General features: G+C 36.1%; 1 protein-coding gene across 2 annotated transcripts in view; it reads left to right on the top strand.

Annotated features, from left to right (window-relative positions):
- The window catches only part of tnc (tenectin), a 195,224-nt gene extending 168,354 nt beyond the window's left edge, over positions 1-26,870 (top strand). For both annotated transcript variants that reach the window (XM_072531431.1, XM_072531430.1), the window contains exons 3-8: positions 9,641-9,691; positions 15,214-15,423; positions 15,592-15,858; positions 15,923-19,477; positions 19,557-24,096; positions 25,261-26,870. In XM_072531431.1, the coding sequence (XP_072387532.1) occupies positions 9,641-9,691; positions 15,214-15,423; positions 15,592-15,858; positions 15,923-19,477; positions 19,557-24,096; positions 25,261-25,360 (8,723 nt within the window). In that variant the 3' untranslated portion in view covers positions 25,361-26,870. The remainder of the gene's footprint in view (positions 1-9,640; positions 9,692-15,213; positions 15,424-15,591; positions 15,859-15,922; positions 19,478-19,556; positions 24,097-25,260) is intronic.
- Positions 26,871-27,521: the final 651 nt, after the last annotated feature.

Raw genomic sequence — 27,521 nt, 5'->3', positions numbered from 1 at the left:
TTTACAATGGTGACATTATTAGACTTACAAAATTAGGAGAGAAAAACGAAAGTGACGAAAATTTTCTCAGTTAACAATCCCCAGACGTAAGCATCAAGCGGTGTCACGTCAGGAGAATTTTTTGGATAGAAGTAATCCCAGTATCCTTTGCCCTGCTTCCTGGCATCTTATCAGTTTTCTATATGTTCATACCTTCGTTTCCTACTCCATACATATGTCCAATGTCAAGGATAATCTCCATGGAGGCGGTTGGGGCAGTCGACATCGTTCCTGGTAATGTTAAATATGCCTATCATGCAAGTTTATTTTTGGTGGTCTTTTGTTGACGTTCAGACAGTGCACCATACGTAATCATCGGTCTGACTACAGCCAAATACAGTCAGTACATCTGTTTGAATTTCATACTCCATGCTTTCCGACCACATATTCTTCGACGTATCCAAAGGGAACAATTTGCTTTGTAGGTTATTCTTTCAAATGAGCGTTCCATGTAAGCTGTCTGATATAATTCCTAGATATTTGCCCTCATTTGCCTCTTTAACAGTTTCTCCATACAGAGCAGGCATCTACATGTTATCTAGGTTCCATCTCCTTGTGAAACTGAATACTACTCTTTACTACTATAGAGAGTTTTTTCCTGTCGCGCCACCTTCTTCTTTTTCTTAGCCTTCTGTCTTCCATGTTTGGACATAGGCCTCTCCCAACTCCCTCCATCGGTCTCTTTTTTGTTGCTATGTCCTCGACTTTTGTTTTGGATCTTACCCAGTCGTTCCTCTTTTTATCTGACAGTCGTATACCTAACATTACTCTTTCCATTGTTCTTTCTGTTGTGGCTAGTTAATTCATGTTTGCCTTGGTTAGGGTCCAGGTTTGACATCCATATGTCGTGATAGGAAGGATGCATTGGTTGAACACTTTGCTCCTCAAGTATTGGGGTATTTTACGGTTCTTAAGTATCCAACTAAGTTTTTCAAATCCTGCCCATGCTAGTCTTGCTCTTCTAGTAATTTCCGAACTTTGGTTCTCTTTGTCAAGTCTCAGGATTTGGTCTAGGTAGATATATTCCTGGATTTATAGTGATACTATCTCACTGCCATTTATAGTTATACCTACATCTGGGGTCATCTGTGTTTGTCATTATTTTTGTTTTTTTTTCATATTCGTTTTTAGGTCGACGTATTGGGAGCTGGCTGCTAATTCCCCCATCATAATTTGCAGTTCCTCGAATGTGCTCTCGCGCCACCTAGTGAGGATATTTAATGTTCTTTGGAGTGTGCTGGATAGAACGTTACCGTATTTTTCTCTTACCATAATTGCTAGATCATCCGCATAGGCCTGTATTTCTACCCTTTGTGCGTCAAGAAGCGAGATTAAGTCGTTCATCAAAAGTGACCATAAGAGCGGAGAAAGCACTTCCCCCTGTGTGTAGCCCTTGACTGGCCAAATCCCCTCCTTAGAATCAGCCTATTTTCCAGCATTGCTTTGATCCAGTTGCATACAGTAGCGGATATCCCTTGTGATGCTGGTGCATCATAAAGAGAATTTCAAATGAGAATGTCAAAATATCTAAAAAGGCGGTTAATGAAATCTCTCCATTATTAATGGTGTGGTTGATTTGTCTAGTGCTGCTTCTGTTGCTTTTTCTTCTTGATATTCATGCTGGTTGCCATTAAGGAGATGATCCCCTAATGTACTCTCCTTAATATGTCTATCAAGAATTTTTTCTATTGCCTTCAACAGAAATGATAAATAAAACAGACCTAGGAAACATACGTTTTGCTGAGACTGAAGCTGACAAAGCAAGTTGTTTGGTGATGAATAATCAGTATTTTAACTTCGGCGAAATAATGTATATATAGCAATACCTCCGAAATTATGATCTTTAAGTATACAAAACATTACTTACATGAAAAATAATCAGTATTTCTTTAGGAAAAATATATAGTGTAATCTATTTGAAATAAGAAAGTATATTAGATTTTCAGAAAAACGAAAGATCTAACAACAACGTAAATACCACCATAGTATTAGCTACATCACAAGACCCTTACCCTTATAAAAATCGTTCAAGCCGTTTTAATTGAGGCGTTCCATACTTAATACTCACTCTATATGTGTTTTTGATTTTTGACAGTCCCAAAATATCGCAGAAATGCTGGTTCTACATTGAATGTCATCGATGACGTTTCACAAAGCCAATCAATAAATGCTGCGTGTGTTCTCTTGACTGTAAAGCATTCCTCTGCCGTCGTTAAGGTAGGTAATTAAATTTTTTGCAACAAATTTTGTGGGTTTACGGTAGTATTAGAACGCGCTGCTTTTACAATGATCGTTTTGATGCGGTTTTTCCTTCGATTTGACTTGCTTCAAATGCGGCACACTTGAATTGTTCCTGTAAATGTATTAACAGCGCTGTTAAACTCGTATAAAAATCTTTCGAATTGTGTTAGAAGAATCAGTGAATCGGAAACATCGTATGCTAAGGTACAGTAATGATGTATGTTAAGTATGAGGAAGTTCTTTTTATCTGTTAATAAAAAACAGACGAAAAGAAGGGACTACAAGTACGTGTCCAGCGAGTATTACGACGGGTAAAGCATAAAATACGAAAAAGCATATCAACAGTTGTACTATCCTTGGTTATATATATTATTAATTAAAATTGGTTATTTTAGTACCCAAGAAAATGTAAAGAAAACTTGCCGAGAGTCTTACAATTTTCCATATCTAACTTAGTTTACTAATGGTTTTCTTAAAACTAAGACACTCTCCTATGTTGTGCTGGTATAATATCTAACAAATATTGCCCTAGTTTAACATGAATTAACATTCATAAGCCTATGAAGTCTCTACTCGTAAATTGCTGCTATATGCTTTCTATTGTGTCGATTGAAATCCCTGGTATGCAAGTACCAAAATCTTCATTTTTCTTTTTAATTTGTACATAGCAAAATTTATTAAAGCTTTGGGTTACATATAGAAATACAACAGTATTGTTTCTTTTAGGACTATACTTGAATCTTTCCATTGAACCCTATGTTCATTTTCCCATGCATGTTTACATATTATTTGGATACACCAAAAATTACCACAAATGAAGAACTTAATATAAATGTACAGGAAGTTCGGAAAATACTTGAAAAGCTCTAGGTAATGACGGAATACCAAACGAGTTACTGAAATATTGTGGAGCAGCAATGACAGAACAATTAACAACATTAATTAATTAAAATTTTAAAAACACAATAATATACCGGAAGAATGGAGAACAAGCGAACTATTTCTAATATTCAAAAAAGGAAATAAAAGACAGCCAGAAAACTACAGAGGTATACTTGTTTAATACTACCCTAAAACCTACAACTAAAATTTTACAAGTGCTAATAAATCAGTGGATAAGTTTAACAGATAAACAACAGGGTTCTCGTAGTGGAAGATCGTGTACAGATGTAATATTCGTTATAAAGCAAATTACTGAGAAATCACTAGAGTATAATAGACCAGCATTTCTCTGTCTGATTGACCTAAAAAAGTGTTTGACAGAGTAAGACTCAAAGATGTAATCCATGTTCTGTATAATAGAGAATTTCTCCTAAATATTATAAAACTATCGAAAACATCTACCAAAACAACCAAATGGAAGTCAGAATAAATGGACACCTTACAGAACCTATAGAAATAGGCAGCGGAATAAGACAAGGGATTCATTGAGCCCCATGCTCTTCAATTTAATTATGGATGAAATCTTCAAAAACGTTAACAAAGGAGGAAGATACAGAATGGGGAACAAAGAAATAAAAATACTCGGTAACGCAGACGATGTAATATTGATAAATTGGGATGAAGATAGTCTGCAAAGACTGATCCATATATTTAACATAGAAACAAAAGAATTTAATATGACAATACCATCTCAGAAAACTAAAACAATAGTAGTCAGCAAAGAGCCAACCAGATGTAAAATAGAAATTGATGGCATCATTATTGAACAAGTAATGGAAATAAAATACCTGGGAATTACACTGTCTAGCTATGGAGACCTGGACAACGAAGGGAGAGATCAAATACAAAAAGCAAATAGACTGGCAGGAAGCCTTAATAACACTATATGGCAAAATGGACACATATTTGAGATCTATCAAATTCTCTACTTTTAATATAAGATTGATGTTCATTTATTCTAACATTTAAATATCTTGGTGGTTCATCATCATCATCATCATAATCAACCTGTATGCGTCGTCCACTGCTGGACATAGGTCTCCTTCAGCTCTTTCCATCTATCTTTGTCTTGTGCGTCTTGATGTTTCACCTAAATAAAATTAATCTTCTTTTCTTTTGCATTTTATTTGTCAAATAATACTTTTTAATAAAAGATTGAAAATCGTTTTTCTTCATGTGCGTCATTTTTCCAAATACGGCAATTTTATACAGCTGTCAAAAATATACTAATGGAAAAATCACGTAAAAATTTGACATGTTAGACTTTGCAAAACGAATGTTTTTTTTTGAGATCGCAGTGCCCTAATCGACAATGGAGATTACATATCAGACCATCAAATAAGGTTGTATGAAATAATAAAAAATGCAACAAGGGGGGCAATGTTAAAGGGACCAACATGACTAATAAAATAACAATCAACGACGAATAGTAGCATATTATTACATGAATTAACTCATTAGATTTTAGCACCTGATCAGCACCGAATAAGTTTTTGCGAAATAAAAATATCTTTACAATCAGATCAAAACATTGTTCTTTTTAACGTTGCCGAAAGTTTCCAGTAATCCATATGCTCTTAGCGACTGCGCGTACGTCTCGAGTTGACAAAAAAAAATAAACCTCGTAACGTAATAAGAAACTTCAATTTTTGCAAACGAAACCGGCAAAACGCTCAAGCAACTTCCAACTGGGGATTCGGAGGCAAAACGCGAGCCAAAACTTATGCATAAATAACGAGAAGTTTGAAAGTTTCATGGGAAAAGTTTAGCATTTCAGCAAAAGGTGTAACTTATTGGGATACTTGGGTTTAAAATTTCATACCGGGAAAAATGTTATTATTCATAACAGGTAACAGATGGTTGGATTAAGTTTGGTAAGTTTATATTACAACACGTACAAGGGGGAGGAACGGTTTAGTCTGCGTTGTTATGCTAAGAAAAAGTTGCTTTTAGTCAATTTTAAACCGACGTTGATGATGTATGATAAATAGCAATTGCTGAGCTTTGGTAAATATATTTTTTGCCGATATCCTGATTATTTGGTTTAATTTAAAAGTCTTTCGGTTATTTAAGACAACTTATTTACTTACCAGTAAAATAAAAAATAACATTTAACCATCCAGTCTTCTGAGTCCAAGATATTCAACATAGAACTTAGAGAATATTCAAATTTCCAGTTATTTCGGTCTTTTAATTCCCAGCGGTTCTTTTGACGTCGTCTGTCCATCGTGCAAGTCATCCACCTCTGTTTCTTCTGTCTGTTCGTAGTCATTTGTCATTTATTCTAGCCACATGGCCCGTCCAGCTCCACTTGAGCCATGCTATGCGCTGTATGACATCTGTGACGCTCCTTCTTCTTATTTCCTCATTTCTAACCCTGTCTCTAAGAGACCTTCCAAGTAACCACCGTTCCATTCTTCTCTGGGCCACTCAGTCTGGTTGCTGTGACCTGGGTTAAAGAAAATGTTTGGGCTGGATGCACAAATTGGTGTTAAGCCACTTGCGTTTTGTAGATGAAATTGTTAATGCAGCCGAGAGTTTAAAGAACGCTTACAAACCAAAATAAATGACCGGTGATGTTATGAGAATAGGTGCCAATGAAGTACGCCAGATTTTTAGCTATATTTACTTGGAACATGAAATTACAATGGGAAAAGACAATCAAACCTGTGAGATTCAGCACCGTATAGGTTTAGAATGCGCAGCATGTGACATATTTTAAAAGGAACGCTACCTATTTGCTTAAAGAAAAAAGTTTACAGCCAATGCATAATGCCAGTAATAACATATGATTCCGAAACAGTAACGTGGACAAAAAAATCTACCAGTAAATTAAAAGTAACTCAAAAAGCAATGAATAATACTATGCTGTTGATAACAAGAAGATATATGATACCAAGCAGGGGATAATACCAATTAAAGCAATTAAAATAAGAGCATTTTGAACTGGTTCCACATAAAGAAACTGTGAAACATGAGATTTTTAAAGATGTATTTAAGTCAGATGTACCTCCATTCGTTTCCGAATTTAGTAAGCAACCAAGTGTACCAGTACAGCCTGAAACTACAAAACCACAACCAGAGAAAATTATACCATCTGACCCTGCTACTTTCAGCTTCAGAAAAGAAAACACAACCAGAAAAAAATGTCAAAAAAGTGGACGAAAAACCTGAAGAGATAATAAAAATGTGGTAAAATAACCAGTAGTTACTCCTGCTAAAATTGCTCCTAATAACGCAGCAGCTATATTGGGTAATGGGCTAAGTAGAGAGTCTGATCTATTGGCGTGATCCCAAGAAGTCTTCTCTCTAATCTTGACTTTAACTTTTAGGATGTATAAAAGTGTTGTACAAGCTGTTCAAAAGACTAGTAATGGAGATCCATTCAAAGAATATCTTGAACCCGATATATCGCTACCCAGGAAAAAATCAAACAGGTTACAGAAGTGGCCATTGCACACGCTTATCCATGCCGCTATCGTGGAACATAGAAGATTAGTTTTGGTCACAGATTTGGTAGACTTCATCAACTTTGCAGTTTTATTATGGACCCTTACTCATGTGGGAGCATAGTTCAATGGAATAACTCTAATATTTCTTGCTTGTGTCGCCCTCTTCACTTTTTAAAAGTTTACTAAGCAAATAAGACTCAAATTGATGCTAATTTCGAGATTTTTGGGACAAAATTGGCTGAACTTACTTCAAAGATAAAAGAGAGGACTAAAACAACAAAAGAATGGAGACCTAGATAAAACAAGGGATACCAAGGTGGGCCACCAATAAAATGGATGGACGACTTACGAAAAACAGCAGGAAATTGGAAGCAGAAAGAACAATGGTGAATGCAAGAGGTTGACAGATGATGATGATGTTAGAATACATCTGGAAGGATGGAAACGAAAGAAATAAGGCAGATCCTACGAAAATATAAATAGAATGGGAAAAGAGGTAAAAGAAATAAATAATAATATGCTTGACCCTAACTTACCTTGTAATAAAATGCAGAAAATAACAATATTATGCGAAAATGAACCGATAATTAGAATATGTAGAAGGTTGTTTAGGAAAGCTACTTCGTTGCTAGAGTAGCAGATGACATATTCATCCAAAAAAATGCAGTGCTTAATAATGGGATATTGACGAAACCCTGAACAAATTATTGCATTAAGCAATTAAGATTATAATCCAGTGGGAAATTAAGTTCTTCATCAAAATATGACCACAAAAAACTTGATTTTACAAAAAAAATACCGTTTTATGCCAAGTCGTGAAGGTAATAATTACGGATATATTTTCGAATTCACTAAATAAAATTAAATAACCCATCAGAGTGGGCAGATAAGCATAAAATTCCCATTTCCTTTTATAATGATAAAGTGATGTAACGACCATTTCGATTCATTCATAAAAGAACGGAGAAAATACCGTTTTAAAATCATTGCGGACTAGAGCTGGCTAGAGTCGTTCTCTTTATTGATTCGGTTGCTTCTTAGGGAATCACAGCTCAGGATTATTTTTTTAGTTAATTTAACGACAGTTTTGTTTGAAATTTAGCAATGTTTTAAAGAAATTTTGATTTATAATTAATAATTTGTAATTTATCAGTCGTAAATTCTATAAAATCGAAACTAAAACTCGATTCAGTATCGTTCCTGCTATGGATTCATTAATGACCGACTCATCTCTATTAAAAACCTGCAAGCACGGAAATGAAATTCTTTTTTCTTTCGCGAGTTTATAAATAGCTGCCAGATCGGACACGATTCAACTTTTTTAAAGCTATTTATATTTATTGCAGTCGTAATGCAGCCACGGAGAAGGACAACTTTTTCGACTAGCTTTAAAGTATTGCTTGAAAGGTCGACATAATCGACAATATCACGAGATAATCGTAGTTTTGTAGTGCTGGAACAAACAGCTAGTCAATATACACTTTTTTGTCTGTCTTTTTGAAACTTTAATATTCTTTTTAATAGTAAGTTCGGTTTAAATTGTATTTTTTCATATTTCTTCTCATATTTTTTTAACTACTCTAGTTTGGGAATAATTTTGATGTTAAGTAAAAAAAAATGTTATTTCATTTAAGATTATTTGTTGACAGCTGACAGTTGCCGCCCTCCGATCTAGAAGCCAAAATGTGGAATAAATCATTTATTCTGTAGTTTGTTATTTTCAACAAAATATTTAGTTACTCTACAGCAACAGTATTAAAACTAAAGTACAAGTATTTATGTATATTAAGAGTGTATTTATACGATTTTAGATACAAAATATTACATCAATCATACTCTTCCAGAACTGTATAACGCTCTGTTTGTTATTTCTCCTCGGCTGCAGCAATTTATTGATTTTATTGGATTATAAAATATCCATATTTACCTGATAACATAAAACTTCCTATTGTATCGTTTAAAGGAAACTAAACAATGACATTATTGTTATATTTCACCTCTAAACTGACTGTTAACAATGGAAAATGACTTTTGGTTTACGTTATGACATTATTAATCACAGGTGATTCACGATGTAGGCAAAAAATATCGGTTCTAGGAATTTGGTCACATAAAAAATGTCGCAATGAAGTACTTACGTGATTTAATATCCGCGCGATAAATATTAGAAAAATAAAAACAATTTCTGAATAAAAACGATACTTGTCACATTTGGAGTAATTATGTTAAAGTAATATTGTTAAAGCTACTTTACTCCAGGCAACAAAAGAGAAAATTCAGGGCTATATGAAAGAATTTTAAGCAATTGTATACAATAATTTTATGCCAACAGATTACACCCTACCAACATAACAGAGAAAACTTTTATTCGTTATGAACCAATTACAAATTTATCGTTGTTATTTAAAAATCTGCAATTTTACCAAAATTACTCCTTGTGGAATGTTTGGCAAAACAAATTATCAACATCCCAAGACGTTTTCTAGTTCGTCGACCCGCAAATCTGCGGTAGGATACCTTATTCTTCATTAGAAACCCACGATTCCAGTTTCCACTTGCTCTAAATGTCACCGCGACTTTGTAAAGACGCTAACTACTATGGTAATTAGGCACTTTTAACCGAAAAATTACAACATTTATAGTCGACGGACGTGTTCCGGTAACGCCTTGAACTTAAACGTTCTTTGAACACATTATATACAGGGGAAAATACTTTTTGTGAGATTGTGAATTACAGATTCGCATAAAATATATTTACTTATAATAAAACATATGGATATAATTTTTACTGAAATTTTGCTGATGATATAAACTCTTTTACAACAATTAATACATCTAAAATATATTTAAACATATTTACAACTATATAAAGAAAATTACATGTACGTCTCACTGGGGGGCTTATTAGATTGTATTTTATTGACCGATTATGATAAGCATTTTAATGATTTTTCTTTTTGTTTCAGCTCCTCTAGAAAACGAACATGAACAAAGCACTGATATCGAGTATTACCCAGGTAAGAATATTGTATATTATTTATAAAACTAAAAATTTGGTACGAGCATTATCTCTGACCAGTAACAACTCATAGAGGGTAATGGCTCGGGTTTCTGGGTTTTACAATTTGACATGGTGTGGAGGCCGAGCAGAGGCATAATCCTTCGACGGCTCGATTCAAATGAGACGATTCCGGCCCTGTTATTACGTATTTTTCGGATTTTGCACTACAGTCCATCATATTATTACGTTTTTCTGTTGTTAAGAGATTAAATGAATTAAACGTGGTTTAACCAACTTTATTTAAACTCCAAAACAACTCACTCACTTACAAATATCACAAATTCTAATAACATTAATAATTGTCGCTTATAATTCATACTGATTGCTTACAAAATAATTCGCGTATACTATAATATAATACTAATAATCTAATGCCGCCTTGGCGGGCTTATATAATGCGACCACAACATATCCACATCGATAGAAATGGTTCGTACAATAATACTCTGGCGGTGAAGAGAGAATTCAGGTCGTCACTAAAGACAGGCCCGCAATAAGGGGTGACGCAACAATATAGTACGATGCTTAGCTTGCATTTTATAATTTAGACTCTTAAATTAGGCTATTTACAATCCAATTAAGTACGTGGAAAATAATATCATCAAGATGGTGACCATCACGTTGGATGCAGTTTTCGATCCTCTTTATGAAATCCTCCATAACACCCTCTAACATCGCTCGATCAATAGTCAGAATTTCTTGGTGAATTGCGTTCTTCAACCCCAATGAAATTACGAAGCTTGTTAGCATATACACGACTCTTTAAATACCACTTTGGAAAAAAATCACAACGTGACAGGTCTGGAGACCTTGGAGGCCACCGTAAATCTGCGAAACGTGAAATGAGTTGTCCTTTTTCCCTTCTGCGTAGTTCTGGAACCAAAAAATTTTGGATCATGTCAACGTAGCGACTAGAATTATGGCAAAAATGGCATAATAATGCCAGTCGGACCAATGGCACACCACACTGTGACTTTTTGAGAATGTAAAGGAAGCTCATGAAGATTTCGTGGGTTTTCAGGAGCCCAGTACCTGTAATTCTGTTTATTACCGGTTCCTTCCAAATGGAAATGAGCATAGTCACTCATTAGAAAATGCTGACCTGTTATCCTCCAAAAGAACTTGCATTCTCGTAGCGAAATCCTCACGTTGTTCAACATTTCTTTCCATTAATTTCTGGACAATCTGCAATTTGTCGAGGTGAAATTTTGGGTCCTTATTCAACATTTTTCTAAACAATTTCTGATTAATGTTTAGCTCAATTGCATGTTTTCGGGCTGACCGTGTAGCTTTTCTGACGACGGTATCTCTCACTCGCTGTATGTTTACAGAAGTTCTTACTGTTCTATTCGGACCTTGTTGCTTTTTTTTTCATGATACTGCCTGTTGTTCTAAAATTCTTTATCCATCTTAAGATTGTGTTGCGAAATGGAACCGCTTCACGTCTACCAATATTAAATTGAGTGCGAAAAAGCCACTGCGTAGCGATCACTGATGCGCTTGTCCCACTCTCATACCCTCAAGCTTCGTACTATACGTTCTAAAAACAACCGGCTCCCGATTGTCACCCAGTATTAGAATATCAAACAATCTTTGACAAAATATTTTAGCGTTATTCTTAATTGTTGTAAGCTTTACTTTTAGCTTATATAAGATTGAACAATAAGGGGTAGCTTTCACTCTAAAAAATGTTAGCACATATTTGCATAGGAAAGATTTCGGATTGGAAGGTATATTGGAAGGTATATCCCCATAAAGTTTCATGTAAATCGATGCATATAAAAATATTCTGAGGTTTTCTACTGTTTAACGTCATATTATGAACAACTATAAGAAGTATAAACCTGAAGAACATGTTGCACTTAACGCTCTGTTACAAAATGCTAATATGCTCAGACAATAAAATGTTTACTTTGCTTATCGATTATTATTATTTATAAAATAATATTATTATCTACTGCTCTAATTTTAGAACGATCTCGTCACCGTTTTCCTTCGTACACTAATGGCTGTGTTTTTTCTTGGTCTTCTAAATGTACCGTATGATGTTGATGGTTAATCACTACCGTGTTTTTGTATATGTCTCTAGGCGATAACGTTAAGAAAGGAATATGTTATAATGTATAATAATTATTGAGGTAATTATAGTTATTTATGGATTTAGAGCAATATATTATTGTCCTGGAGTAACAATTACCACGTTAAGCGATACGGAACACGATAATTACTTGAAATCGATATTGTCACTTTTTGCTCATAATACAACATTTTCGTACAAGCCTTTAATATAAAAAGAAGACTATACTTAAGTCATTAACTTTATTATAACTATCTATTTATAACAGATAGGTATACTAAATAAGTGTTCTAAATGACCGATTTATTTTATCAACAAATCCCTTGGTCCTTTGGTGGACCCATGAACTTGAAACTTTGGCGAAATAGACAAAGAAAGCTTGCGACAAATGCTACTGGATCTCACGATTATTATAGTGCAGCAAATAAAAAATGAAATGAATTATAAACATAATCACTTACGTTTATCGTATCGTTTAGGTATCGCTATGACTTTTACCATGAATAGTGTCAGTAGCGGAAAAAGGATAGGAAAATCAGTATATAGTTAGTTTCCTCAGAGTTATAAGTACAGAAGTATACAAATGTCTTTGTGTTTAACAATATATTGCTTTAATTAAATATTATTTAATCCAATAAAAATGGAGGAAGCTATCTATCATATTTACTCTACTGGTGATTTTAAAGTACTTTTCTTTTCGAGCGAAGTGAAGACATTTTTAAAATCATAACATCAAAAATATTTAAAATTCGTTATTTCTCAAGCACTAAATATTTTCATTTTGTTGGGCTGTGATATTATTCCTGCTTCATATCATGTACGTTAAGTATTTACTTTGTATTCCAGTTCTTCCTTTGGCGAAAATCTCAGTTTTTTATTGATGCTTGTAAAATGAAAGTATTTGCTTGCTAACTGACTGCTGATTTAGCTGTTGATTAATCTAATTTTACTGTGTAAACACATTTCGACTACATTGTCAGTACATTGATTAATTCCGCTCTTACAATAAACTAACTCGTTTATTTTGGCACTTAAGAGAATTAAATTTTTCTCAGAATAAACTTTAAATCTTGATAATTGCCTTTCGTTTTGGTTACTGCTGAATATGAAGGATCAAGTGCGAGAAAGATTATATTTGTAACAATATGATTCATCTAACACATTACTCTTCTTCCAAATAAACACGTTTTGGCCTTTTTTTTGACGTAAGTAATCTTTCTATTGATAGACTAAATCATTGAATATCCTTCTGAAATAAAAAGAATATACTAATCTGGGTATTTTAGATCTTTAAATATATATTCGACTCCCACCCATCCGCAAGGGGATTATCCGCGACTCTATAGAAGCTAGTTTTAATCTGAATACTTATTAATATACTAGATCTAATGTATTATTTTTATTATTATAAGCATTTTCTTACGTGCCACCAATGATCGAATTCACAATTTCCGATAATTCATGATTGACACATAATACCGGCTACTTTTGACCAGTTACGACGCGTGACTTTGGATATAAATTTTTTGTTTGCTGGACCACAGTAACAAATGAAGTAAAGAATGTTAAAAACAATTACTGGGAAAGAATATGCGAAGAAGTAAATAAGTGTGCCAAAAATACAAGATCAAATAGAGCCTGGAAAGTTATTAGAGGACTACAAACACAGAATAAAGACGCTACAGGACTACATCTTATTAACATTCAAGAGTGAAAAGAATATTCTCATAAGCTCCTAACAGGAGATAAAACCGAATTTTATAAAGACGCTTCAGAAGAAATCTACGAAGGGAATGTTCAACAAGAAGTCATAATAACTACAGCCGAAGTACGAAAAAGCCTCATGCAGCTAAAAAATAGAAAAGCTCCTGGTCCAGGAAATTTAAGTAACAAACTACTCAAAGCAGCTTTCGATAAATTAATGGAGATCCTTGCACGTATCTCTAATAAGATAAGTAGAAGACGGGCCTCCACCCAAAAAATGAAATAAAGCCATCATATCTTCCTTTTAAAATAAAGGAAGCCGAAAAAATTGCAAAATTTACAGGGAAAATAGTGTAATATGTTATGTAGCAGGGCGTTATGGACAAGTACTTCTTCGTCTTCTTTTTATATAGACATGATTCATTTTTCAGTGTGCCTCCAGTAAGTTGTCGTTCCATCGTTTTGGTGGTCTTCCACTGATCGTCTTCCTATTGGGGAATCGTCTCTAGACGTCTTTACTACTCTATTTGTTTTCGGCTTGTATGATCATTCCATTCTACTCTTCTATTTCTTACCCAGTCCTTGATGTTACCCACCTTGCATCTACGTCGTATATCTGTACTTCTAGCTCTGCCCCATAGTGTTTTACTATCCGTTTTTTATCTCTGCTGTTCCTTACATCCTTTTTGTCCTCTCTGTGTCAGGTCGTGTCTTTGCGCATATGTCATTATTGGTCTGATGGCTGTTTTGTAAATTCTGCCTTTCATTTCTTTTTCGATATTTTTATTTCTCCATATTGTTTAATTCAGCAACCTGCGGCTCTGTTTGCTCTATTCACCTGATCTTCGACTTCTGTTTCGAGCTTTCCGTAGATAGATAATGTGATGCCTATATATTTAAACTCCATCACTTGTTCTATTACCTGACCTTCCAGGTCCAATTTACATCTTAAAAAATTTGATGTTGTAACCATGCATTTTGCCTTTTTGAGGAAATTAACATGTTAAATTTTCTGGCGATTATGTTAAATTAAATTAAATTAATTATTAAATTAAATTAAATTGGTGCAGCATACGGTGTAAATCATCTTCACTTTGAGAGAGTAGTATTGCGTCGTCTGTACTTGTTGTATTCTTACCTCGCAATAAAATGGTAGCTCTTGTATAAAGAAGATTGGGGTGTACCATTCTGAGGCTGCTGAACCATTACAACCAGTAATCTGGAGTCCATAAGGATCCTTTTGCATGACTAGTGTTTTACAATTCTGTTTTACCATATTGTTTTTATATTTATTACTTATATTAAGTACTTACTAGTATTGTTTATTGGACAGATTGGTCCTATGCAGTTGACAGTTGTGTGCACATTAATCGATTTACTGTTTCAATTTTTAAAATTTTTTTAATTGAATACTTAACTTGCTGAATACTCAATGTTAGTACTCTAATAAAAACTAACTATTGCTTTCAAAGTCCGTGGTTTTTTAACTCTTACTTATTAAAAGCGGCGTCCACATTCGGTGGTTTCTAAAATCGGTGATTTCTAACATCATACTAATAACAACCTAACTTATTCTTTTCTGGGTTTTGGTGAAAAACTACTCGGTAGGATTATTACTCGCGGGAAAAAATATTTGACTACCAGTGGCGTAGCCAAACACTTTTTTCTACGTATATTAATTATTTATTTTGTTTCAGTCGCTGACGCAACTGGCTGTTACTATAATTTCGAGCACTACGATGAAGGTGATAGGATAATAACGAACGAGCCATGTTTAAATTGCACTTGCCACAATAGGATGTTAATGTGCTACCTTAGGGTGTGTCCTTTCACGAAAGCCATCGGACAAGACTGTAAAGTAGAAAAGAAACCCGACCAATGCTGTCCAACTATTACCTGCCCCGAAGGTAAGCTAAATTATTTCCTATTAACAAAAGTACTTCTTTAAAATATAATTATCGAGACTTGGTGCAATGCAATTTTGGTTCAAGTAACCTATCCCTGGTGTGTCTCAATAGTTATAGCAATAATCACTGTATAAGACCAGTAATAAAGATTCTTTTTATTTTGTTCAGTTCCTGTTCAGCTGGTCCCCCACGCCTCAACGACACCATCTACAGCGATAGGTCACCTCAACGAATATGGTTGCTCAATAGATAACTTGTTCTACGCTGACGGTGCTAAAGTGCCATCAAATCCCAACAACCCTTGCGAGGTTTGCTACTGCATTAGAAACAAGACTGCCTGTATCATACAAGAATGTACCTTAACTGGAAAATTGGTCGAAGGCTGCAAACCTGTATATCTCGAAGGAGTTTGCTGTCCATTGCGATATGATTGCGGTAAGATTACCTGAAAAAGTTTAAAACTGCAATGAAAATAAAAACTATTTTTTTTCTTTTTTAGATCATCCAGAATATCCCGAGATCGAAACAACCGCCAGACCTCTTCTTACTACAACGACTACAGAAGTACCGACAACCACTCTTATTCCGACTACTACTGCAGTTCCAACACACTGCACCTACCGCAATGAACTATATGCCGATGGTGCTTTGGTCAAGAAGGACATACCATGCGAAAAGTGTTATTGTATGAGAGGCGATATTGTCTGTGCCGTTCAAGAATGTGGACCAACTCCTTTGGATAAAGTCAAATGTAAAGCTCTTCCACGAAAAGAAGGCCACTGTTGTCCCGATACTTATGACTGCAATATGATTTCAGAAGAGGATCTAACAACTATATCGTCCTATGAGGTTACTACAACGCAGCCTTCAATTGTAACTCCAGAATCACAAACAAGTAAACCCGAAGAAATCGTTACCCCCGACCTTAAAGACAGGGGAGAATTCAGTACAGATGCTGCAGAAACGAAACCAGAAACTACTACCGAAAGATTGACCTCTGTAGTGACAGAAGTAGTAACTGAAATTGCACAAACAATATCATCTTTAGTATTCGGTAATACTGAAGAACCAAAGAAAACCGATAAATCAGAGGAGCCTACCACAGAAATTTCGAAAGAACCTACAAAACAACCGGAAATTCATGAAACCCCAACTGAGAAGACACAAGAAGATACTGAAGCTCCAATAGAGAAAGTAACAGAACCTGCTCAACATGAAACAATTGCTCATGACGAAACTGAAGAACCAGAAGAACCAGAAGACCACCACACTTCGACCGTTGCCAGTAAAGACACATCTACATCATTACCCTCAGGCTTTGAAGACGAACGAACAAGACCAATAGACAAAGAAGGAGAAACCAGAAAACCAACAACACAAGAACCATCCAAAGAAGGCGAAGAAAGCACTACCAAGTTACCTAAAGATACTACTGAAAGTGAAACAGATAAAGGCACTTACGCTGACATAACTCCTCAAGAAACAACCGTTGTTAAAGAAGAGGTAACAACACAACGAGTAGCTATTTCTGAAGAAACAACTATCCGACAGGCTGCTGAAACTACCAAACTTCCTGAAGAAGAACCAATAACGACAGTAAAGGACAAAGAAACAGAATTGCCCAAAGCTGAAACGACTGAAGGACCTAAAGAGTCCCAAGAGCCTAATGATATCACTAGTGAGCAACCTATAGAAACAGAAAAACCATTTGAAACTACATATAAACAGGAAGTTACAAAAGATACTTCTGCTCCCGTAGATGTTACTAGTGAATCATCCAAACCAGAAGAGTCCCAAACAGAAAGTTCCAAATCAGATGTTACAACTGAACTAGAAACTACTAAAGCCACTGACTCTGTTAAATTAGATACAATAACAGAATCACTTCCAACAGAGCAACCAGGAGTTACTAGATTACAACCAATAGAAACACAACCTCCACAGAAAGAATCTACGACTGAGGAAAATCACGAAACAACTGAGAAAGCTCAAGAAACCACTGAGAAGGTTCAAGAAGCCACGCAGAAGGCGCAAGACTTGACTGAAAATACTCAAGGACCATCTGAAAAAGCTCAAGAAACACAATCTCCTAGAGATGTGACTACGGAACCCATTACATCTGTAACACAATCTGAAGTAGCAGATGAATCAAGCGAAAAACCCAAAGACACACAGCCTACTGAGGAGCAAGTACCTACTGAATCAGGTATCACCACGAAGTTGCCTGAAGAAACACCAGCGCCCAATAGAGATATAACTAGTGAACAAACAACGGAAACAAAATCTCAATCAACAGAAACGCAACCATCCAAACCTGATGCAACTACTGAAACATCTTTAGAAACACAAACTATTACGGAAAAAATTGAACCAGTAGAAACATTACCTCCACAGACAAAGGCAACAACAGAACGAATTCAAGAAACAGAAGCCACTAAAGCCTCACCGACAGAAGTATCTGACGAAACGGAACCCACTAATTTGCCACCTATAGAAGTCTCACAAGATACAGACCGTCCTACAGAATTGGCTACAGAAAAGTCTGAAGAAACTGAAGCTCCCAAGGTATCTTCTACAGAAGAACCTGAAGGAACAGAACCATCTAAAGCCCCATCTACAGACAAAACTCAAGAAACAGAATCACCTAATGAACAACCTATAGAAACACAACCTCCTAAGAATCTACCTACAGAAGAACCTAATAAGGCAGAATCAGACGAGCCTACAAAAGAATCATCCACAGAAAACGCTAAAGAAACGGAACCTTCGAAGGTTACATCTACAGAAGGTCCTAAAGAAACTAAACCAATAACTGAAACACCTACCACGAAAGCTGCTGAATTGACAACAATAGAAGAAATGGAGATAGTCACAAGTGCGCCATTAAACGAAACTGAAAAACCACTTTCAATGGATCACAAATCTGAAACAATAGTGCCAACTAAAGAACAACCCGCAGAGACCACAAAACCAGCAGAAACTGTGACAGAAGGTCTAGCTGTTCAAACAACTGAACCTCCTAAGGCGGAGATCCCAACAACACAAGAACCAGTAAAGGAATCTAATGAAATACCGAAAGCTGTATGTACCAAAGAAACGTGTGGCACACAAGACCAAGCTCCTTCAAGTTCGGAAAAACCCACGTCTGTTGAAAAAGACCATACTGAATCTAACCAAATACCCGAGGGCCCATTAAAAGAAACAACTGAAAAAGAAACGCAGAAGCCTTTAGATATTACTGACAAAACACCAACCATATCAGAAACTGAAGGTCCAACCGTTGGTACCACAACAGAAGCTGAAGTTCAAACAACAGAACCAAGAGTTAAGCAAACTGTACCAGCGGAAAGTTCAGCTCATGAATCTACAACGCCCAAAGACATTTCAGAAAGTTCAACAGAAGTTAAGTTGCCAGAGATTACAACAGAAACTCAAGCAGAAACTACATCACATGATATTAGAGAGAATGAAATCATTCCTTCGGTAACAACTGACAAACAACCACAAGAGACAGAATCTACCGAAAGCCAAACTGCAGAGGATAGCGCTACCAAATCAACTCAGGAACCAATTGGAGAAACTAAACAGCCTGAGTCTGTTACAACTTCGGAAGAAATATCCACACAACAAGCACCTGTTGTGCCCTCAGATCAAACAAAATCAGCAGAAGCAACTACAGATTCAAAAACAAGACCAGAAAGCTCCAGTGATGCAACTTCAGAGCCCATAACTGTTATTCCATCGAAACAACCTGAAACTGCAACCCAACACGATGCAACTCCAGATGTTACTGCCACAGAAATTCCAGAAGAACCAGAGGTAACTACAATTGAAGAAAGAGTCCATGGTATTCCTGGAGAGGGTAGCTGTCTGGTAGAAGGACGTACATACAACAACAACTCCAATGTGCCTCCTGTCAATCACTGCCAAGTTGCCTGTAAGTGTGTCAGCTCTATCCTCAAATGTTCCCATGTTCCATGTCCAGATGCACCGAAGGATTGTGTTACTGTAGTACCAAGACCAGAAAATAGTTGCTGCCCTGTATTCCAATGCAGTAAGTGTCATATTTTAAGCTTACGAAAAGAAAAGCGAGTTTTTAAAATTTTTATTTATTATTTATTTTTACTTTTCAGGTACGACAACGTTAGATAGTGGAATGGAATCAAGCAGTCAAGTTATTGAAACAACTACACCCATTCTAGAAGAATCTGTAACTACAGCCGCTAAATCTACTGGATTGCCAGAGGACGAAACTAAATCGCCAGAAACAGTGACCACAGTCAGAATTTCAAGTTCAGAAGACACAGAGAAATCAACAACAGTAGCTTCTGTCACTAATCAGCATGATGTAACTGAGAATGAAATTACAGAACCCGTTATTAAAGTAGAAAGCTGTTCGGGAGAAGCCTGTGCACCATCCAAACCAAGCGAGTCGACTTCACCTGCTGAGCAAGTAACGGAGGCACAAAAAGAAGGTGAAAGCTGTACAGGAGAGGAATGTGTTCCATCAAAGACAAATGATTCGACTGAACCCGTTGAACAAACTACACAAACACAAAAAGAAGGACAAAGTTGTACTGAAGAAGAAGGATGCGCACCACCTAAATCAAGCGAGTCTACACCCCCAGTTGAGGAAGTAACTGAAACTCAAAAAGAAAGTGGAGTCTGTACAGATGAAGGATGTGCTCCATCGAAATCAAGTGAGCCTATACCAACAGTTCAACAAGTAACTGAAAGTCAACAAGAAGGAGAAAGTTGTACTGAAGAAGGATGTGCTCCATCTAAATCCAGTCAAACTACACCGCCCACTGAACATGTAACTGAAACTCAAAAAGAAGGAGAAAGTTGTACCGAAGAAGGATGTGCTCCATCTAAATCTAGTCAGACTACACCGCCCACTGAACAGGTAACTGAAACGCAAAAAGAAGGAGAAAGTTGTACCGAAGAAGGATGTGCTCCATCTAAATCAGGCGAGTTTACTCCATCAGTTGACCAAGTAACTGAAAGACAACATGAAGGAGAAAGTTGTACAGAAGAAGGATGTGCTCCATCTAAATCTAGCCAGACTACACCGCCCACTGAACAGGTAACTGAAACACAAAAAGAAGGAGAAAGTTGTACCGAAGAAGGATGTACTTCATCTAAACCTAGCGAGACTAAAGCACCCGTTGAACAGGTAACTGAAACACAAAAAGAAGGAGAAAGTTGTACAGAAGAAGGATGTACTCCATCTAAATCTAGTGAGACTGTACCACCCGTTGAACAGGTAACTGAAACACAAAAAGAAGGAGAAAGTTGTACCGAAGAAGGATGTGCTCCATCTAAACCTAGTGAATCTGTACCACCTGTAGAACAGGTAACTGAAACACAAAAAGAAGGAGAAAGTTGTACCGAAGAAGGATGTGCTCCATCTAAATCTAGTGAAACTGTACCACCCGTTGAACAGGTAACTGAAACACAAAAAGAAGGAGAAAGTTGTACCGAAGAAGGATGTGTTCCATCTAAATCTAGTGAATCTGTACCACCTGTAGAACAAACAACTGAAGTACAAAGTGAAGGCGAGATTACTACTGTAAAACAAATGCCTGAAAAATCAGAGTCTTCTACAATAAAATCCGAAGGACAAAATGATATAAGTACAGAAGGACAAGAAACCCCTACGGCACATATCCCGGTAGACAGAGTTCAAGAAGTAACTACAGAAAAAGCAACAGAAGTTACTACAGAAATTCGAATTACTCCCAGCACAGAATCGGCTAAACCAGAAGAAATTACTACCAAAACTGGAGATGATAAAACTGAAACCGATGTAATTACTCCTCTGGTTGGTTCCACAGAAGAATCAATACATATTACAACAGATAAAAATGTTGAAACGACAAGTAAATCAACAGAAATTACAGATGCTCCTGTTACCACTAATATTTTACCAGTAGAAAGCTCTAAAGATACAGTAGAACCAACTGAGGAGCTACCAACTGACAAACCAGAAGAATCTAAATCATCAGATACAACTGCGTCTGAACAATTACCTACTAAAGCTCCAGAAGAAAAATTAGTTACTGATGAAACTCCTACAGAAACAGAATCTTCTCAAAAACCTAAAGAGACGGAAGCACCAACTGAAAGTACTGTTAAATTAACTGAAACCGAAAGACCTACAGTTTCTTCAAATGAACCATCTAAGAAGGTGACACCCATTTCAGAACAGGAAACTGAGAAACCGACGACAGAACCTTCATCAGATTACACGCTGACAGAAACAATTGAATCAGAACGTCCATTGGATTCAGGAGCACATATTACCGAAACTACATCTTCAACGTCTACTGAACAAAGTTCCAAACCGTCAATAGAAACTGAAGCGCCAAGCGACCAACATAAAACTGAAGCTACTACGTTATCCATGAAAATAAATGAACCGGTCGAATCTACAACCACAATTAGAAATGAAATTGCAGTTACACAAAAAGACGAAGGTGCAGAAGATACAACAATTAACGCAGTTACACAATCTCAACCAGTATCGGGAGCAACCGAAGGAAGTCCTACAGAAAAAGTAACAACAACCAATGTATCAGAGACAAAAGCTGAAGTGACAACAGTAGGCAGTGACAAAGAAGAACCAGTTGCAGTGACCAAAGAAGAAACAACAGTTGCCAGTACGAAATATCAATCAGAAAATACAGAAGAGGCAACAACGATAGGTTCCACTAAACTGGAAGAAGATAAGCAAGAAGAACCAACGACAATAGGCACTACTAAATTGGAAGAAGATAAAAAAGAAGAACCGACGACAATAGGTACGACAAAATTAGAAGAAGATAAGAAGGAAGAACCAACGACAATAGCTACTACAAAATTGGACGAAGATAAGAAGCAAGAACCAACGACAATAGGTACTACAAAATTGGAAGAAGATAAGAAGGAAGAACCAACGACAATAGCTACTACAAAATTGGAAGAAGATAAGAAGCAAGAACCAACGACAATAGGTACTACAAAATTGGAAGAAGGTAAGGAGGAAGAACCAACGACAATAAGTACTACAAAATTGAGTGAAGATAACAAAGAACAATCTACGACGATAGGTACTACCAAAGTAGAAGAAGATAAGAAAGAAGAAGCTTCAACGATAGGTACGACACGATTGGAAGAAGATAAGAAAGAAGAACCGTCCACAATAGGTACTACAAAACTTCAGGATGATGATAACGAAGAACCAACAACAATTAGTAGTACAAAAGAAGAATCAGATGTAACAACAGTAGCTTCAGCACAAACTGAAAAATCAGCTATATTACCTACAAAACCATCTGAAACCTCGACCGAAGTACCAAAAGAGGCTGAGTCAACCACGAGTAGATTAGACGACGAATCTATCACTAGATCTACTTCCAAACCGTCGGAGACGACAGTTAGTCAGCAAACCACAGAACAGGTTGGCATAACGGAAGCAACTATCAAACCAACACACCTCCCAATCGATGATTCTGTTACAGACGAAAAAGTTTCGGAACCCGTTCAAACCACAGCTGCTGAGCCAGAAACTGCAACAGAAGAAAAGGTACCATTAACTGAATCTTCAAGTCAGTCACCGGTTACAGAACAAAAAACAAATGAACCTGAAGGTACTACACCTGAGTTACGTGTACCAGTAACCGAGCAGTCAAGTCAACCATCGATTACAGAACAAAAGACACAAGAATCTGAAGGTACAACACGACCAACAGTTTCTGAAGAGCAACCAATAGAAGTGGAGCCAACAGTAGAGAGCAACCCTGCTGAAGCAGAACAGACAACAACGGAAGGAAAAATTGAAACAACTAATAAAGCAGTTACCGAACCAGAAACGTCCAGTGCTTCTACTGAGAGCGAACCAGTCACAACAAGTATTGAAGACAGACTGAAACCAGAAGTATCGAATGCCTCTACAGAGAGCGAACCAAATAGTACAACGTCTCCAGTTGATGTGAAACCGGAAACCGAAGCTCCACAAATGTCATCATCTAAAGATGAAATATTTACGTCTCCTCACATTACCACCGAAAGTCCAAAGAATGAATCATCGGAATTATTTACATCTGGACCTCATCAAGAGGCCACAACAAGAATATACCCCGTCGATGGTGAGCTCTCCACGTCACATCCACTGTCTCCGCTTTCAACATCCGAACATCCAACAACCCTGGTACCTACACATGCCAATATTCCTGGTGAACACGAACACGTTCCTGACCTACCGGATTATCACTCTCCTGGAGAAGATTATGACGATGAAGAACCAAGTCCCTTGGGTCCAGGAACCTGCCGATACGGCGGAAAAGTATTCGTATCAGCCCAACAAATTCCAAGAGATGATCCTTGTGATTTCTGCTTCTGCTTCAGAAGCGATATAATTTGTCTGCAGCAGAGTTGTCCTCCTCCTATTCCCAACTGCCACGAAGAACCAATCAGAGGTTTCTGTTGTCCAAGATACGAATGCCCTGTTGCGATGGCAACTGCTCTCAACTTTACAACGACGACAACCACAACGACGACGACGCTGCCGCCACACTTCTTGGCGCACGCGTACCGAGGTAGAGCTACGAAAGTGGGATGCCAAATCAAGGGGCAGGCGTATAATGTAGGAGACTTCATTAGATCTGCTTCAGGGCCATGCATGCACTGCACGTAAGTAGCTGTTTATCTAATATCTACTTATCTAACTATCTAACTCTTAAAACATTTCTATGAGATATTTTTCTTTGTGGGAATTGGAACCATTATCTGATCTAATATGATTGACCAAAACAGTCAATATCTTTGTTTCCTTAAAATGCATCTGGTAAATGTTAGGTTCTTTATTGTGTTGACAAGTTTAGTTAAAGCATTAATTAGTACCAGGAAACAGTGGAAAATCGAGAAACAAAGGAAAGACATTAAATGGAGTTTGACCAAATGCCCTGTTATCAAATTGGTAAGGCAAATAGAATTGCAGGATCATGATTGAATATCAAAGAAGAATCAAATGTGTCCAGAAACAGGACTACAAAATTAGAGACCAACTGCTCTATAAATTTCTCATGTAACATCACGGATGCCTTTATTTTGGTGTTTTGATGGAGTACTATAAAATTAGTCTTAGATGTTCATTAAGAGCCCTAGAACCTAAGGAACCTAGGAACAACCTAGAAGGTGATACATAAGGGTTTAAATTTCTCGTAGATTTTTGGTATTTTCTTCTTCTTTAAGCGCATTGGGTTGCAAGGAAATTGACTACAAGTCACATAATCTTTACTTCATTCGCAGCTGACTTTAATAGTGTCGTAGTGTCAACTGCATAGCACCAGCTAATATTCTTGAGCCAGGCTATTCTTCGTCGTCCAGGGTCACGTTTCCCTTCTATTTATCACTAAATAATTACCTGTTTTAATCACAATTTGATACAAAAGTCTGTAAGTCATCTTTATCTGAAAAACTATGTCATCAGCATATGTTAAGTTGTTGATGAATACTCCGTTGGTAATTATACCTTCTGGAGATCTGCTCCGAAAATCTTTTCTGCATATAAATTAAATAAAAGAAGAGACAATACATAGCTTTGTTGAATTTCTCTCACAGTAGGATATTCTTCAGATGGTATAACCCAAGATATCATGAGCACTGCTGGTATAACCAAATTTAACCCATAAGCATAACGAAAATTATTAATACTCCTAAGGGCGATTGATTTTCATGACTACTTTAATATTTTCAGAGAACTTACTCACACGTCTCTTTTTATATTATACTCTTCTAAAAATATATATTGATATATTATGTAGATTTAATACTTAAAATATTTTTTTGTTTTAGATGTGGTGGAGATGGCCAAATGCAATGTGATCCAAAACAATGTAGTCCAGAACCAATGTTAAGGCAAATGATCCAAGCAGTGTCGAAGAGGAGGAGATGAGCTGCTGCTATTTTATAACTAGTGACAATGCCAGAGAACTGTGCAAAGTGATACAGACATTTTTATACAAATTGACGAACTAGTGTCGAAGAACTTTTTTACAAAAGAATAATATAAACAAGCATTCTCGGGTGCCAAAAATACAGACGTTAATTAGGTAGCGTGCCTTTTTTTATAAAAGAAGAAAATGTCTTTGCGTATTGGTGCAATAGAGTAAAAACAGATATCTAAGAGGAAACAGTGACCAAAGTCCTTATGTATTACTTCAGAACCATACAACAGCTCAATTTACATATTTAAACGTAATCTAACATAACCTTAATCTTTGTAGACCTTATCTCGGATTAATATAATGCCCAAACAAACCAAAAAATACATACATTATTTAATCTGTAATATTTTGAACTTAAATATAATTTTTCTCTAGAAATGAAGAAACTGCTCCCAAGTTTCTTTTTTTGGGTTTGTAACATCACGTAACCTTTCTTTTTAATATAAGCACAAATAATCTCTCTAGAAATAAAGAGACTGCTCCTAAGTTTCATTTCTTTTAGTTTCTAACCTCACATAACCTGTCTTTTTAATTTAAGCCCAAAGCAAACTAGGAATGACTTCTGTATCTGGAGTTAATCCGAAATAAACGTATATAAAGATACCTGTTACCTGATCAAGTTATTATTAAATAGGTATATCTTCTTTATTAGGACTAACTGGTCACTATTATGACAAATAGACTGTTTTTACTTTACATCATAAATGTATACTCGATTATGTAGAATATTTGTAGGTCAGATCTCAGAAAACCTCTTGAAAGGGTGAATTACTATTAATACTATATATTATTTTTTTTTACTACAATAAAAATATATTCAGTAATTATATATTGAATAAAAGCTTCTCATATTTGAGTTAAACAGTTAAAACTGTTGTGTCGAATTGTTGTATGATAAAAAGTATGCCGTTTGTTTTCAATTTGATCTTTCACTAACATGTTCAAGTCAATTTTGTAATAAAAATTAAAAAAAATTACGAATGTTAGTGAGAAAAAACATTTTAAAAAAGAGCTCTTCATGATAATGTTCTGTAACTATTACTTATATAAGAAAATAACTGCAATGAAAAACTGGGCATTTCCTGGAATCTGACCTCATGTAGTGAACATGACTGACGAAATTTTTACACTTTTGTATTTATACAAGTTTTTGGAGTGTCGTTTTTTTATTTTATTTTTGAAAAAAGCCATTTCTTGTAACACGCCGGCTCTTTTAATATTTATATAGTGTTATTTGTGTTGCGTATCCCCAATCGGTCTCAGTTGTTTGACTAGCAGAAATATTGTTTTGTTTCGTGTTTTTTTTTGTGTAGTTAGGTGAATATTGGAAAACCCCCTTTTCTGCTACTTGAACGCTTAGACTACTTCTTGTATATTTATGGATGCTCAATATTATAAGTATAAGTAGATTATGTAGTATTTATCAATAATAATGAATAAATTGTGTAAAGAATATGATATTTTTGTTTTATTTTTGCCACCGTTCCTAATACTGCCATCTCCATATCATGGATAGTATCGTCTCTGCAATGTAGGGTGGCAACTTTTTTCTATTCGGCAGTTTTAGTCTATCTAACTTAACTGGGCAATCGACCAGTCAAGCACGGAAATGTGGAACAACTGCAAGGAGGCTCTGAAATTAGCATCCGAAAGCACATTGGGAATATCCCGAACCCAAGAAAGAAAAGACTGCTTCGACCAAGACCGCAAAAAAAATAACAGATGAGAAGAACGAGGCATTTAGGACCATGCAACAACGGAAAACTAGGACAACAATAGATAGATACAAAAACTTAAGGAGAGAGAAAAACGCATAAACCCAAAAAAGAAACGAGACTCGGAAAATGACATATTAGAACGGCTCGAAAGCCATATGAGTCACGGAGAAACAAGAAAATTCTATCATCAAATAAATATTATTAGAAAAGAATTCAAACCAAGAATCAACTATTGTAATGATAAGGAAGGTAACTTACTTACCAACAAAGAGAATATCCTGTTACGATGGGTAGAGCACTTTCGAGAGTTACTGGAAGGGGAACCTACTAACACTATAGAGCTGGAATACCGAAATGAGGAACTCGTGGAACCCCCCTCGGTAGATGAAGT

This window comes from Diabrotica undecimpunctata, chromosome 5, assembly GCF_040954645.1.
Source record: "Diabrotica undecimpunctata isolate CICGRU chromosome 5, icDiaUnde3, whole genome shotgun sequence".
Classification (NCBI taxonomy): domain Eukaryota; kingdom Metazoa; phylum Arthropoda; class Insecta; order Coleoptera; family Chrysomelidae; genus Diabrotica; species Diabrotica undecimpunctata.
This window is presented reverse-complemented; position numbering and strand designations above follow the sequence as displayed.